Below are 16,614 nucleotides of genomic sequence, written 5' to 3' on the forward strand. Positions count from 1 at the left end.
AATGGTTTTAGCGGGTTTAAGTTTCACACTGTGGCTTTCCGCCTACTGTAAAAAAAAAAATTAAAAATAAGCTATTTCCTTTTCTCTCTCTCTCTCTCTCTCTCTCGCTCTCTCTCTCTCTGCGGTATCTTTATGTCTGGTTCGAAAGCATACCCAATTATTCACCAAGAGTTTTCTCTAGTCACTGGCCTGTGAACATCGTCGAGATTTGTGTTCTCGAGAAATTAAAATCTAACTGTGTTAGCATTAAAATTAGCCCCTGCAGTTTTAATTTTTTTTGTTCTGTTTTAGCAAAATGGTTATAAATATTCCTTCTTATACATTTTAATGAAATCAGTATTTGTTCCTGAGTATTTATTGATCGGGCAAGTTGGCTTTTACAGTGTCATCGTAAATCTTATCTTTGGATTTGTTATAACAAAGCAACGATCATGCACTCTTTGAAAAGCACAGGTAGCTAGTCACCTCCTAAACCAAAAACTAGACAAAAAAACCCAAAAAGTGTACAGGAACGTATTGGTACCAACACCAAATATTTTAACTAAGAGTCAAAAAACACCTATAACCTTTAATTTTAGTATAAATAAGTTAGAAATTGTAGCATTATTCTTAACTATAGACTAAAGAAGTGTACATTTTACTTAATATGGATAATAAATACATAGCAGAATATTGTGAAGTGTGTAATTCGGTATACATAAAGAACAGTATTCACCAGTGAACAGTATTTGCCAGTGAAAAGTTTTCATCAGTGAACAGCGTTCAGTAATGAACAGTATTTACCAGTGAACAGTGTTCACTAGTGAACTGTACTCAGTAGTAAACTGTATTCAGTAGTGAACAGTATTAATGATTTTAAACTCATAGTGTATAAGTAGGCATTATATCGATGGCTAACTGTAAGATTTAATATAAACGTACACAATCGATCAATACTACACAAGATCAGTACTACAAGAAGTGGGGTGCACCTTAATTCACATTTTTAAATACTGTTTTAGTAGTCAAACGTTATTTAAGTTCCATAAAGCAATTTTGTATCGCAACCAATAATATCCCATATGGTCTAGTGGCTAGGATATCTGGCTTTCACCCAGAAGGCCCGGGTTCGATTCCCGGTATGGGAAAGTTTTTTTTACCTTGTTTTGAAAAGTATACGAACTATTTTGTTCTAGTTATTTCACCTAAATCATATCAAAACTGGAGATTACTTGTAGAAATAGGTTTCAGCTCACTCAGAACGGTGAGAAAAATGGATCCGAAGATTTTTAATCTTCTTCTAGCTAAAGATGGGCACTGACACATAAGATGGAGCACGGTCTCCTCTTCATACTCAGAGCCAGTCTCATAGAAATTATTGAAATTTTCAAGAATTTGTTTAAACGCGAATACAAGCTAATATATATATGGTAATTATTGAAGACAATCAAACTATGGACACTAAAGATATTTTTAAATTTTAAATTTAACACTTTTGCCAAAAATAATATATATAAAAATAATAATTTTATTTCTAGAATTATTGCTGGATACTCACTGCATATAAAGTGACTCACCTCATTTTAGTAAAGAGAAGTTAATTGCAATATTAAACACAAAATGTTTGCATAATCCATAAAACTGTAGTGCATTTCAAGTTCGGCTTATGTCAACAAAATTTCGAATAATTGAAATAAAAATAAAAGCATGAACGGAAGTGGGGTAATATGCCAGACGGCAATGTGAAAACGTTTAACTTCAAATACACAAAAAGTGAAGAATAAATAATTTATAAAAACATTATAAAAGAGCAAAAAAGAATTTTTTTTTTTGAGTATTTCTTTATTTTTAATTTTTTTTTACATTCATTTTATTTTGTCGATTCACCGCTTTTAATCGGCACATTTTTCAACGAAATCGTCCGAAAAACGCGCGCAAAACGGTCAATTTGTTATCTGGAATTTTTTGAATTACTTCAGAATTTCATTTCCCACTGATTGCGTTAGTTCGAGATACACTTTCTATTTCATTCGCCTCATTCTAATGCAATTTTCTATGCATTTAGCAGTTATCAGTGCTATCAGTGCGAGCAGCAACTGCATTCATCCAATTGCCACGCAGCCTCCGGACGAAAATAGAGGAAATAAAGCGATTCATTGTCCGACGATTTGAAATGTTGACTTCATTTGAAATGCAGATTAGCGGAAATGCAATAAAAAAGCAATGAATACCGATGCTATGCAATTTTGTTATTTGCTATTCAAATTCTCTTGGATTGCAGTTTCATACCGACAAAATGTCGGTCAGAAGGGAGGTACAAGTTGTCTGGCTTTATGCAAATGTTTGGAATGGGGTATTGAACTAAGCTGACTACGCTTAAGACAAGACGTTTGGATTAATAAGCAATGAATAAAGTTATTATTATATTTTGTAAACATTTATTTGATGACTTTGTGAATATGAAGGTGTTCATAGTGGTGATGAAGTCTAAAATGGCATCAGTTACTAAATATATGGTTTTTTTGACTAACTTTTTTAACTATTTCTACGAGATATCTAAGGGTAATTGTTCCATTAACTTTACTAATGTTCTGGATCTGACATTATTTTAAAGTCTTTTTTAAATAAATCGAATCAGAGTACAATAATTATAACAAAGGTTCCCACAAAAAACGTTATTACAAGCGTTCCAAAAAACTATAACTGCAATACTAGTACTTAAAACGATTCAACAATTCATCTTTAGAAAGTAAAATATAGTACTTGAAAAGAGTGCTCTCTTTATATATAGTGCTCTTATACCAGATGATAGCAATCCTGAACAGACCCGCAAAGAAAAATAAAACGAAATTTCTAGAAACAATGGCTGAATGCTATAGAAATGGATTTGAAAATCTTGATCTTTCAAAATTACAAAATCGAAGTCTTTAACTTCCGATTTTGAAGAAAACCAAAACCGGGTTGAAAGACTTACAAAATGAGAGTTTGAACCACTTATAAATGTAATCGTATTACTTCTATAAATAGGTAGAGCTATATTAAGTATCTAAACAAGATTCGGGAATGAATTTTTATCACGACTGCATACATTTTTGAAAACGAGAATCAACTTTGTCAAGTAAGTAGACCACCTCATATAAAATAAACCAGAACTCCACGTTCTGAGCTTACAATAAGTGATATAAATAATATAAATGCAATATATGCAGAACCGAAAAGTCACAGAGTTAATATAGTTAGTTTCGTAAGTGTATTTTAGTCTGATATATAAACAGAATTGTGTTCATATTTAATAAAAGGTTGTTATTGACTTCAAGTTTAATTACAAGAAAAGAACAAAAATTTATTTACATGGTCCCATCTCAAGTGAATACGGTATTTGCTTAATATCATTCCTTAAGATTTTTTCAATAACACTTGCTAAATGGCTTCGTACCATCATACAACATTCAAAATTATATTTATCAAATCTTTGCGAACAAAAAATAATTACATGGATATGAAAGCTAAAAATGTATCATATCTAGAAATGTCCAAAAACATTTATAGGTATGATAGCTTCAAGCCATCCTACAACATTCAAATGTATGATTTCAGTAGTTTAGGAAGTGGAAACAAGTTACATGGGCCCATGTCAGATCACAACGAATCTTAGTTGATATGATTCTTTGAGATTTTTTGCCAACAATCAAAAGTATATTTACAAATGCTTTGGGAATTGAAAAAAGTTATATGGATCGACACAGTACTTGGTTGATATGATTTCTTAATATTTTTTGCCACTTGCACTTGCACAATGACTTTGTGCCATCGTACAATAGTCAAAACTATATTTAGAAGAGCTTCAGGAACAGAAAAATGTTATATGAGTTCACGCCAGATCGGCATGGTGTTTGGTTGATATGATTCCATGAGATATATTGTTGAAAACATTTGCACAAAGACTTTGTGCCATCGCACAACAATCAAAAGTATATTTACAAATGCTTTGGGAATAGAAAAATGTTATATGGATTGGCACAGTACTTGATTGATATGATTCTTTGATTCTTTGAGTATATTTACAAGAGCTTCAGGAACTGAAAAATGATACATGGGGTCACGCCAGATCGGCACGGTGTTTGGTTGATGTGATCCTTAATCTTTTATGCCATCGCACAACAGTCAAAAGTATAATTACAATAATACTGAATGTAAACAGATTTGGGTGATAGTACTCCGCTCAAGTCTTACGGAGTTTGAATAGGTAGAAAATTATAAGATATTTTTTTCTCATATTATATATTCCATTTACTTTTTATATAAAATGTAAACGGAACAAAAAAGAAAATATTTTTTTAGAGACAAATTCTTTTCACGTACCAGATAAAGATTCGCTAATCCATTTATTATACAGAGTAAAGGAAGTTGTATTATTTTTATTGCTTTATCGTGTTGAATTTATTACGGCTCACTAATTTTAAGGCAATATTACGTATATTGAAAAAGTACACAGATTTTTACATTCGAATAATATTGACAGAACGATTTTTTTTTTTTATAATTTTATAAATATTAAAAGCACTTTTACGAATTTTTTTTTTACTACGAACTATAACGATATTCTTAATAATAATATGTCTAATATAATATTCAATTTTATATTAAATAATTTTTTTGAATCTTACAATGTTTAAAACTATTTTTTTATCGATTTCGACTTAATATATATATTTTGTTTTTCTTTTTTTTTGTTTTTGATTAAATATTAATTTTTTAATATTATTCACAACTACTTTTTTCACTATTACTATTTGTTTTTTATTTTATTTATTTTTTTTTTTTGTTTTTTTTTTCAAATACTATTCAAATGCATTTGCAGCAAATATTTTTTGAAGTGTAGCCTTTAGAATATCCGCGCGGATCATTAAACTTTTCATAATTTTTAGTTTCAATCAAGTGTAAACATAGTTGGTGGAGCACGTGCTAAATACATGCGGTGACACACAACTGAAAGAAAAGACACATATAAATTAGGTAACACTTTTGGATATTTATTCGTACATCAAAACACTGACACGTACATATACAACAGCAGCCTGTGAGTGTGCAGCGAGCATGCCTTTGTGTGTGTGTGTGTGGATAAACAATATAAAAAGCAAAAGCTTTGCTTGAAGCACGAAACTGAGTCAAAATAAATTTCGGTTTAAAAGCCCAAAGAGCGCCGTTTTTATTTATTTTAACTGAAAAATCTTTTTTTGTGTTTTCTTTTTGTTTTATTTATTATTATTTTTTTTCTTGTACGAAATAATTTTATTGCCAATTTTTTTCTTATTTATATTTTTTTTTTTTTGTATTTTTTAGGTTTTAACACAAATACAGGTTGACTTTTTGGTTGCGTGTATATAATTTTTATTTATTCATAACATTTATTTTTAAATTTTTTTTTTGTTTTTGGTTGTTTGGACTCTTGTATTTTTGTTGCTTTTATTAATTTAATATGAATTTATTTTACTTTGTTTTCTTCTTTTTTTTGTGTGTTATTTTACATTAAAGGTTGCTGTTGCATATTCGCATTGCAAAAAATGTTAACAATTTGGTTTAACATGCGCACGCACATACACACACATACATACAAAAGCATGCGTTTTTATGCCCAACAAATTAAAAGGGAAAAATTTTTTTATTTATTTAACTTAAAATTTAATTCACACGCCTTTATGACTTAAAACTCTGTTTCAGCCGGCAGCGCTGCTGTCTGTTATTTCTCTGCTTTGGTCATTTTATTATTTATTTTTTTTCGCTGCTCATTGAGCTCACATAAATATTTTTTTTTATTTTAGTTTATTTAAAACTTTAAATTAATGCATATTGTTTTACATTTTTTCTTTTTAATTAAATATATTTTAAATTATATATTTATGTACTTCTTACTGAACACTATTTTTTTATATTTCTTTTAATTGAAAATAAATTTATTCCAAATTATATTTATTCTCCTTTATCATGTACATTCTTCTATTCTTTTGTTTTTATTGTTTAATTTTTTAAATTTTTTACATATTAAAAAATTTTAATTAAACACTAAAAGCAGCAAAACTTTAAACAAAAATTTTATTTTTTTATTAAAAAAAAATCAGATATGCAGCAACAACGTGTGCGCTGACTGACACTGACACAGACCGTCGTCGTTGCATTAAAAATAACAACAAAACGAATTTTTATTTAAACTTTATAAAATAAAAACAAAAACACTGCACAATCAAAACAAAAAATAAAATGTAAATAAAAATATCAAAGCTGATGCTGCTGGTGCTGCTGCTGCTGTTATGCGTTTTTGTTTGTTTGCTGCTGCTGCTGCAGAGAATTGACACATATAAAATGATGCTCATGTGCTCTTGCTTAGCAGCGAGCGCTTTACAGAGAGTCTTTTAGCTGCTGTTGTATTGCTTGTTGTTTTTGTTATATTTTTATGTGCATGCAATTTTTTTTTTTGTCGTTTTATTTGTATTGATGTAACGTAATGCTGCTCACACTATATGTGTAACTTGTTTGTGCCGCATCGGCGAACTAATCGAATACACTGTAAGCGCCTATAATTAAATTTTATAATTTAAAAATAAAAAAAAATTCAAAAAAAAGAAAACAATTTTAAATTAATTTTAAAATAAAAAATTCTTTATGTTAGCCGCGTTTATTATACACTTGAAAACGTTACAAATCGCAAGCTGATACTGTATTCCAAGACAATTGTGAAGAGAGAATTTTTTACCACTTTTTGTTGTTGCTTTTGTTGCTTTTGTTGCTGTTGTTGCAAATTTCGTGATTTTTTTTTCTTTCCGTTCACTTCAACATTTTTATTTGTATAAATTTAATTTTTATTTATTTATTTTTATTGCTTCCTTTCATTTTACATTAAAAACATTTATAAGATTTTATTACATTTCCTTTTAAATTTATTCTTTTTTTTCTCTCTCTCATTTGTTTCTATTATTATTGTCATAATGTACAAAAAATACCGTAACACATGGCACCGCGACGTCTTATGCTGCGGCGTTATGTCTACGCGCTTAAAACAACTGAGTAGGTTAAAAAATATCAACATGCTAGCATGCTACTTTTGACCAAGTTAGTAGTAATCGCTGTTGTTGTGTTTGCTGTAGTAGTTGTTGTTGTTATTGTTTTTGTCGTCATTCGTTTTGTTGGCGAAAAAAGCTGGTCTTGCTGTTCATAGTAGCAAGAAGAGCAAGAGTAAATAGCAAAAATATTTCTGCTAAAGAGCAATGCAAATAATATCGATTTTATTGCAGGCATTAAAACTTGTTATAAAAAAAAAAATTAAAATCAAAAAAAAAATATTTTTTGATGCGAATAAAATGAATGCAAATAAATGAAATAAAAACAAAACCGTTGTAAACTCGCTCATAAATGTTATGCGTTAAATGTACTCGCACATGCTATGAAGCGAGTGCATGCAGCGAGTAAGCGCAATGTCATAAAATAGAGCCGAGCCTAGTATGTGTATTGGAGCATAAAGCAAAGGAAATGAATTTTAATAGTATTATTTTCTTGTTTTTGTTATGAAAGAAGAGGAAGAAATGCAATATGTGGCTAAATAAATTAAATTGCATGCTAGAAATAAATGCGTGTAAGAAAAATATGTTTATGCACTGAAAGTAAAATAATTTAATTAAAATTTTACAAATTTTTTAAATTTTAAAAAGAAAATTATTATAGCATTTCAGAGAAAATAATTTAAATATTTATCTTCTAAAAAAAATATTTTAATTACGCCGGTTTTTTAACTATAGTCTGATAGTACAGTGAAGATGACTGTAGACTAAAGTCGAAATAACAAAGCAGATGCTAAGAAGCGAGGAAAAAAAATAAACCCTGTCGAAGTAATACGAAAGTGGTCCCAGAAAGGTCTCCCTAATGAAGATGTATGGCGTTTTAATTGGTAAGAGTCTGGCACACCGGTATCATGACGATGGTACTGACGGCCCACGATAAGTTTCACACGCAAAAACAAGAAACGTATAAGTTTTTTTAAAACTATTTTAAAAATAAAAAACTAATATATAAAAAAATATTATTTAAAACTAATTTAAAAATAAATAAAAATATTTAAAAAAAAATTTTTTTAAAACTAACTATTATAATATAAAAAATATTTTTTGAAACTAATTTAAAAACAAAAAAATAATTATTTCTTGTAGAAGGCTGCAAAAAATTTAAATCACCAATCCAAAATAACCCATCCCTTAGAAAACCCTAACAGACCTTAGACTCACAATGACAAAGATAGAGGTTATATGGTAGCATAAAAACTGTATTTAAAAACATCTGGTTTTTAACTTAACATCAAGTCCCTTTCTATTGTCAGAAATCTCATTACACTAAGCTTGGATGATATCAAGAACTATATTTTTAAATCTTATCAAACCAAAAAAATATACTGGATATGACAAAATATGACAGTTAAAATAACGTCAAAATGACGTTGATCTATAACGTTGATCTTTTGGCTGTTATCTAAAGCTATGTAAAGTTTTTCTAATTACATGATTCAAAAGCCAGAAAAAAACCTATCTTTACCATCATCATATAGAACTATTAGTGTTCTACCTTAATTATGTAATAACCCAAAGACGCGTTATATCTAAACAACAATTCGGCTTCAGAACAAGAGTTCATGAGACTGTTAAGTAAGTCCACAGAAGTGTCAAAGAAATAATTACTGCTTTTCTGGACAAAAAAAAACTGTTCCGCTGTATGTTTGGGTGTGATTCAAGCTTTCGTTAAAGTTTAGCATGTGGGCCTGATATATAATATAAGTTAATTTCTTCCTGACAATAAACATAAGCTTATCTTTTCATGTATAGCTAGTAGAAAATTACAATTACAATAAAATTCTTTTAAATTAATTTTGATAAACAATATTTATAATTTATAGTTAAATATATAATTTAATAATATAATTTTTATTACCAAATTTTGATTTGGTGTTCCTTAACAAAGCGTTCTAAGACTGTTTCTTCATTTAACTTGCACAGCTCATTTTTTTCTAAGCCTGACAGCTTAGGCTTTCGAATTTTTTATTGTAAATAGTCAACTTCTAGTAAAAAAGACACAGTTTTAAATATATTAAAAAAAAATATTTAACGAATTAATTTTTTTTATCGCATAACATAAAAATGGCAGCACAATAGAACAACAAAAAATATTCTAAACGACCTAATTTAATTCATAAAAATTATAAAAACTTAATGTGTAAAAAACTAGAAAAAGAAACCAATAATAATATAAAATAATAAGTGCGATAATATATAATTTAAAATCATTAACTAAAATAAAATATGACTGATTAATAGGTGAGATATGGGAGCATTTTTTTGTATGAAGAAATTGCATGCTATAAAAAGCCTAACAAATAAGAGCAAACCAAAAATCGCATAAAGCAAGTGAGCTTAATTAAAACACACAAACAACATTAGTTGCTGCCTCTTAGCGGCCTCTATGTTGCCTCTTTGCTGCCTCTTTGCAGCTCACTACTGCTACTGCACGAGGCATGCGTTCGGCAATTTCTTTGAGAAGACAACTCGTCGTGTTCGTATAATACTACATCAAATACAATATATACGTAGGTACTTATATGCAGTCACCTATTTTATCATTCGGCTCATTCTGACAACGATGCAATTACAACAAAAGCGAAAACAGAAATACATTATGAATTAAAACAATAACAACAATCACAATAACAACAACAACTACAACAATAATAACAATAATAAGATAAAGCTTGCAATACAATTTTATGAATTAATTTAAAGTTTGCTTGGCTTGCTTTGAGTTCAACGATTTTTATTTAAATATTTTATGCTTATTATTTACTTTTTTTATACATATATTATATTACATTAATAGTTTATTTTATATTATTTACATAATATATTTATATATTTTTCTTTTCTTCACATTTTTTATAAAAATTTTTTAAAAGGAATAAAATCACTTTCGCTGCACTTAAGAACTCACACAACATGTTTACGATTGTCATATGCCTTTTGGTTTATTTTTATAGCCACATTTTGACAACTGCCGACATTGCTCTCTCCTTCTTCTTCTCCTTCTAATGTAGGATAAATGACGCAGGCGTCTTTAATGCTAGGCACTGCCAGATAAGAATTATGTTAGAAGTTTATTAAAAACTTATTTCATGCTATAGGCCCATGCTACATATGCGTCAAATTAAGAGGAATAAAAATAGTTTTTATAACAGTTTTCGCACAGTTTACTGTATGAAGTGGATTGAAATTTTACTTATGTTTTAATGGTGTTGAAAAAGTGATGAAATTAATTATTGCACATTATTTTTTTCAGACATTTTTAGATATTTTCTATTTTGAGTTTACAAAGGCATTTTATAATTAATGCCAGAACGGAACATTGAAAAGCGAGAGTAAAAACATTTTATATGTAATTACGGAATACCAAAAATAAATGTTATATGACTTTTCAAGATGTGTCTATTGCTTTTTTTACACACACAAACACATAACCGAGAAAAGTTCATGTACATGAATTTTCAATCTGCAGAAATCATCCAGTGTGACAAGTATCAAAAATTAATGCACCATTAATACTCAAAAATTACTCAAAAAATACTTAAGTGTGGATTGACCATACACATATAACACTTAAAAGAATATACAAACACGAAATATTAAAAAATTATATATAATTAAATATATATATATGTGTAAAAACATTCATTTAAAAAATAAATAATTGTTTAATAGAGATATTACAAAAATGTTTCAAAATTGCTTTCGGAACATTTTTTTTAAATTAAATAATAATTGTTAAATTATTTTTGAGAAAGATCATTTGTAAGAAGACCATTTTAAGAACTACTAAACTAATGTTAACATTAATATTTACATTATATTAATGTTAAAAAAATATATTCAAATATTTCACAATAAAAAAGGTACTCGGTGCGTATAAGTGATTTTTTTAAGTGTAAGTAATTTTTTTAAACCCTGTACAAAAAAAAAAAATAAAATTTTGTTTTTCAGCAAAGCGCTTAGGGAGATATCAAAATCTAGTAGTGGCTTGCTATAACCATTTAAGTAAGCCAGTGCGTTAAAGAAGTAGAGTTAAAATAAATGGAAAATGCTTGCATTTTATTTATTTCCCAGAAAATTTTCTAATAATTTAATTTTTTAAATATAAAAAGATCACCTACATATAGCAGTAACACTTTGTATTCCATTCAGACCTTAGTGAATTATTTTTATTAGAGTGTTATGACAGTATAGGAAAACCAATAAAACAACAACTTATTTATATTATTATTTATATTATTATATTATTATATATTATATATTATTACACGAGTTATTACACGCATCTCCCAAATTCGGCCCTGTGCTAAGTTTCATTAACGGAGCAATCATGCGATATTATTCGAACGCATGGTTGCTACCAATGGTTGATAAAGAAAATCACTTGCCAGTCCAGTACCGATCGGTTAAAGGATGTTCAACATACATATATTTATTGTAGGAAGTAAAAAGTAATTAAAAGAAATTGTTGTTTTTTTCGGCCGTTAATGTTGTTTGTGTTTCTAAAGCCACGTATTTGTGGACCGGATTAATGTCGATGGAACAATTATATACTTTTTATATCTTATTATATAGTTATGTTTAATTATTGCTAGCAATCGTTGTTTTCTATTGTTTTAGGACGACCGCACTTTGTTATGGAAACCGTAGATTTCGTTTAAGTTCTTTAATTATTTCTTAAGATAGTAAGTCTTCTTGGTGTTGTATGTGGCATTTAAGTGTTCTTAAAGTCTAAGAACCACACAAGTTCGATAGAAATTAATCAGAAAAATTTTGTTTTCCCAAATGTTGGATCCGAAAAACGTAGTAATGTTTGACAAAATATAAATAAATTTTTATTTTTTTAAATAAATAAAGTTTTCAGATAATAAACGAAATGTATTAAAGTAAATTGAATATAAGAAGTAATTATTTATTTTGGAAGTGCCTGTAAAAGAAAAGAAAAAAGGAAAAAATCATAAGATTGTTCAAGGAAAGTTGAACAAGAAAATAACACAGTTTAACGAAAATTAAGAGAGTATCTAAATAATATTAAAATTAAAAATTGAAAAAAAAAGTCAATGAAAAAAATTGCAAGTTGAAAGTTAAAAATATTTATTACTTTTTTTTGTTTGATAATAAAAACGAATTTATTATAAATCTAACAGAATTTAAATCATAAATCAAAGTCTACAACGAAACAGTTTGCAACAAATTGTGAGAACAGGGGTCAAAGTGTGCTTTTGTGTAATACGCAATAAAACAATAACAATTTGACTACGACGATAAACACAACAAAAAAAAGAAAAAAACTAGTTGAATTTTCTAACGACAATGGATAAGCCCACTACGTCGATTTCATCATCGTCCGCAGTGGCTGTTGCAGATGGAGCAAGTGCTGCAGTGAGCAGCAAAGTTACAGCAACATCTGCCGCAACAACTACCACAGTCAATAGCAATGTGACAAGTGTTAAACTTATAATTAAGGCCTCAAATCAACTACACGATGATCAAGTTGTTGAGAGTGATTTACTTTGGACTGTACAACGTCTTAAGATGCAATTGTCTTTGGTTTACCCAAGCCAGCCGCCTGTAGCAGAACAGAAGCTTATTTACTCAGGACAACTTCTAAATGATAAGCTCTTACTGAAAGACGTTATACGCAGTTATAAGGATGTTTATACACAAAACCACATATTTCATTTAGTTCACACGCCTGCTTCAATGCGATCACCACCACCTCTAGCTGCAAAATCAATACGAAATAAAACTATGACTTCCAATGTAGATATAAACACAGCTTCGACTAATATGGGCTCAGCCGCAACAGATGGTTTACGGCATAGATATATATATTCAGCTACGCAACCACAATATATTTTGCAGCCAAACCCACAGCATAGTCAGCAAGACCAACAAAGCCAAAACCAACAGACACAGCAACAGCAATCAGTGCATCAATCGCAGCCATGGGCAGGATACTATGCAAATGCACCACAATTTAATCCGCACATAATGCCAGTATTAGCTGCTCATGCACAAGCCCCTCTTCCACAGAGTTGCCCCCCATTTGATACAAACAATCCAATGAATCAGTGGACTATGCAAGCAATAGCCACACAACAAGCTGCTATGTACAATTGGATTCAGCATGTGTATTCACAATATATGGATCGTTGTATACAAGTCTCAAATGCATCGCAGAATAATACAACTGATCCTACTATACCAATAAATCATGCCTTTCAGGCACCATATGGATACTCCAATTTTGGCTTACCTCTGATACCAAATCCTAGTGCACATCAGCCGCAAAACCAAATGCAGCAAAGCGCTGAAAATATTGTTGGAAGTGAACCAAATGTTGAACCAGTAGATGTACAAGCACAGGAACGGCCTGAGGCAGTACTACAAAGACCACGTTTTCCTAACATTGCACAAGAGGAACAGGAAAATCGAGACTGGTTGGATAGGTTCTATTCAATAACACGCTTAGCTTTGTTCCTGATCATTTTGTTTTATAACTCATCGCCATTGCGTTGTTTAGCTGTAGTTTTTATTGCTGGCGGAATTTATCTTAATCATATTGGTGTGTTTCGTTTTCGACCAGAACGCAATAACAATAATATAAATCGCAACAATAACGATCAAATACGCCAAGGTGTCGAGGAAGTACAGCAGGCTCAAGCACAAGCTCCTCAAGAGATACAAAATGAGAGTGCATCAAATACTGATCCCGCCGAAGAAAGTTTAGCAAATCGTAGTGAAGATGTTGAGAGTAATGCAACAGAAGAACTTGCTGTTAATGCTGAAGACACCGATGAAGAGCAACAACAACATGATTCTTCTGGTGATACTCCTGGTGACGATGCAGAACCAAATGCAGCAGCTCTACCAAATGTTGGCGTTCTAATATTTGTACGTATATTTGTGCTAACATTTTTTGCGTCATTGCTTCCAGATATGCCAGCATTGTAAACTATGGTTAAACTATAACATAAGACAGAAATAATATAACAAAGACAAGCAAAGCGGAAGGAGAGGGCAAATTAAAATATTTTTATTTAGTAAACTATTAACTTGGAAGAATATGTTAAGCATTGATAGTTTGTTTTTCTACATTTTTAACAAGAATTTGCTTCAACTCTCAACCATTTCCTATTTCAATACACTTCCAGACTTTTCTATTTTTATAAAAAGGAAGTACTAAGTATTTTTAACTAATATTAATTACTAAAATATGTAAGAAAAAGTCATTGGCGTTATTATGTTTGAGTTTAAATAAGAATTTGATTCCATATGTTGTCAACTTAGTACCTCTATATATTATCAAAATGTTTGTCGAAGATTTTTTGGCATATATAATATAATTTTGATAAAAAATTTTAAAAAATAAAGCTACGAAATTTTTATGTAAATATATATACTATTTGATCAAAAAAAAAACGAGAATTTAAAAAAAAAACGCAAAATTTTAATTTTTAATCATTTTCTTTATTATCACCTTCAAAGTACTCTCCTCCTGCGGCAATACATGCATGCCAACGCTTGATCCAATTTCCCATACAAGTTTTATAGGCCGCCGTAGGTATGGCCTTTCTCTCTTTTATTCTCTTTTATGGCCTCTATCGTCTCAAAACGCGTCTATGGTCCTCGCAATGGCAATTTGAGTCGGGAGAAGATAAAAAAGTCACACGGTGCCATATCTACGGCGGTACTTGGTTGATGATATTGGTGGAGTTTTTGGCCAAAAACTGCGACACAACCAACACTGCGTGAGCCGGTGCGTTATCGTGGTGTAAAATCCATGTGTTTTCCTGCCATAAATATGGCCTCTTTTTGCAAATGGCCTCACGCAAACGAAGCATAACGGCCAAATAATACTTCTTATTGACCATTTAACCATCAGGAAGGAATTCATGGTGCACCACACCACGAATATCGAGGAAAACAGTCAGCATAACCTTGATTTTGGACCGACTTTGGCGTTCTCTTTTCGGTTTCGGCTCACCTTCGCAGCACCATTCGGTCGATTGTCGTTTAGTGGGCATGTCAAATTCATAGACCCATGTCTCATCACCAGTTATGATGCATTCGATCTAACATGTTAGGCGACTAACATCCAACAGGTACTACCCGATAATATTTGGAAAATAAATAATAGAGATTGAGTTTCACTTGTAGCACTCTCAATTGAGATCGCGTTTGTATCGATGGACCAGAGTCCACATAGCACTTATCAAGCTAAGCTTCTAAAAGCAATCATAAGTAAAGGCACGAATTGCTTTGAATCCAAATGCCAATAAAAAATAATAAAAGTACTACAAAAGCTTTTAATTCATGCCAACAAATTTAAACAGAAACACACAAAACGTGTATGACAAAAAAAAAAAGAACGAAAAAAAAAAAATAAAACGCGCTAAAAATAAGAACATAATTTAGTTTAAGTCAAGAGGTGTAAAAACCAGAAAAATAAATGTAAATAAACACAAAAAAATGCGAGTAAATAAAATCAAAAGTAAGTACGAAAAAAGTATGTTACAAAGTCAGAGCACTGATTCAACACATAAAAAAAAATACAATATGGAAGAAACCAGTAAAAGCACACAAAAAAGTAACAACAAAAACTTCAGACAAAAATAAAAGAAAAATTATAATCAAAAATATTGTAAACCTCAATTTCTGCTTGTTTGTTGCCAACACAAAAATCAAGCCGAGCTTAAAACCGCACATTATTGAAACCAGTTTGGAACGCAGTTAGAAGCACAATTGCTCTCACGAAAATGTAAGCTTAGAATAAATTTTAAGAGAGAAAAATATGTGAGAGATTATTGAGAGAAGAACTTTTATTTAGAAAATTTTTTTACTTTTTACTGTGACTATTAAGTTATAAAAATAATTAAAATTATCTTGATTATAGTGATTAAATTTTGATTTTTCTTAATTTTTATAATTATTAATTTTTACTATTACTTATTTATATTATTGTTAATTTTTATTTTTATTCATTTTTATTATAATTAATTTCTTTTATAATAGATTTTAATTATTATTATTTTTATTATTATTTTTATTATTGTTTATGTATTAATATTATTTATATTTATATTATTATTATTATTTTTATTATTATTAATTTTTTACTACTCATGTTTTCTATTATTCATTTTTAGTATTACTCATTTTGATTATCATCAATTTCATTTATTTTTAATTTGTATTATTATTATTAATATTATTTATTTATTTAAGTAATAGGCTATTAGAGCACCCCGACTAGGACAATTTCGGACTATTTATAAATCTTGTAATTGTTGTGGGCTTAGTTTTACCTATTTGACTTGGGACTAATATCCCACTTCCAAGGTAATCGAGTCTACGTCTTGCCACCGCTGGGCAGTTGCATAGAACATGTTCTGATGTTTCCTTTTCCTCATGACAGAGTCGACAGGAGTCACTTTCTACCACACCTATTAATATATATTATTAATAATTTTTATTATAAATAATTTTTATTATTACCATTTTTATTATTATTAAATTC

General features: G+C 29.5%; 2 protein-coding genes and 1 non-coding gene across 3 annotated transcripts in view; 2 read left to right on the forward strand and 1 right to left on the reverse strand.

The window, feature by feature from the left end:
- The window catches only part of LOC119686398 (ecdysone receptor), a 222,358-nt gene extending 217,935 nt beyond the window's left edge, over positions 1-4,423 (reverse strand). The window contains exon 1 of the mRNA XM_038100973.1: positions 4,342-4,423. The gene's annotated coding sequence lies outside the window, so the exon portion shown is untranslated. The remainder of the gene's footprint in view (positions 1-4,341) is intronic.
- Trnae-uuc lies at positions 1,056-1,127 on the forward strand. The gene has a single exon. It is a non-coding gene; the product is annotated as a tRNA-Glu (tRNA).
- Positions 4,424-12,404: 7,981 nt separating the features above from the next.
- LOC119674279 (homocysteine-responsive endoplasmic reticulum-resident ubiquitin-like domain member 2 protein) lies at positions 12,405-14,048 on the forward strand. The gene has a single exon (XM_038085410.1). It carries the CDS (start codon positions 12,405-12,407, stop codon positions 14,046-14,048), a length of 1,644 nt encoding a protein of 547 aa, XP_037941338.1.
- Positions 14,049-16,614: the final 2,566 nt, after the last annotated feature.

Source organism: Teleopsis dalmanni, chromosome 2 (genome assembly GCF_002237135.1).
Source record: "Teleopsis dalmanni isolate 2A chromosome 2, ASM223713v2, whole genome shotgun sequence".
Lineage (NCBI taxonomy): Eukaryota > Metazoa > Arthropoda > Insecta > Diptera > Diopsidae > Teleopsis > Teleopsis dalmanni.

Coding starts and splice junctions, on each gene's coding strand:
- LOC119674279 (XM_038085410.1), top strand. CDS start 12,405: ATGGATAAGCCCACTACGTCGATTTCATCATCGTCCGCAGTGGCTGTT.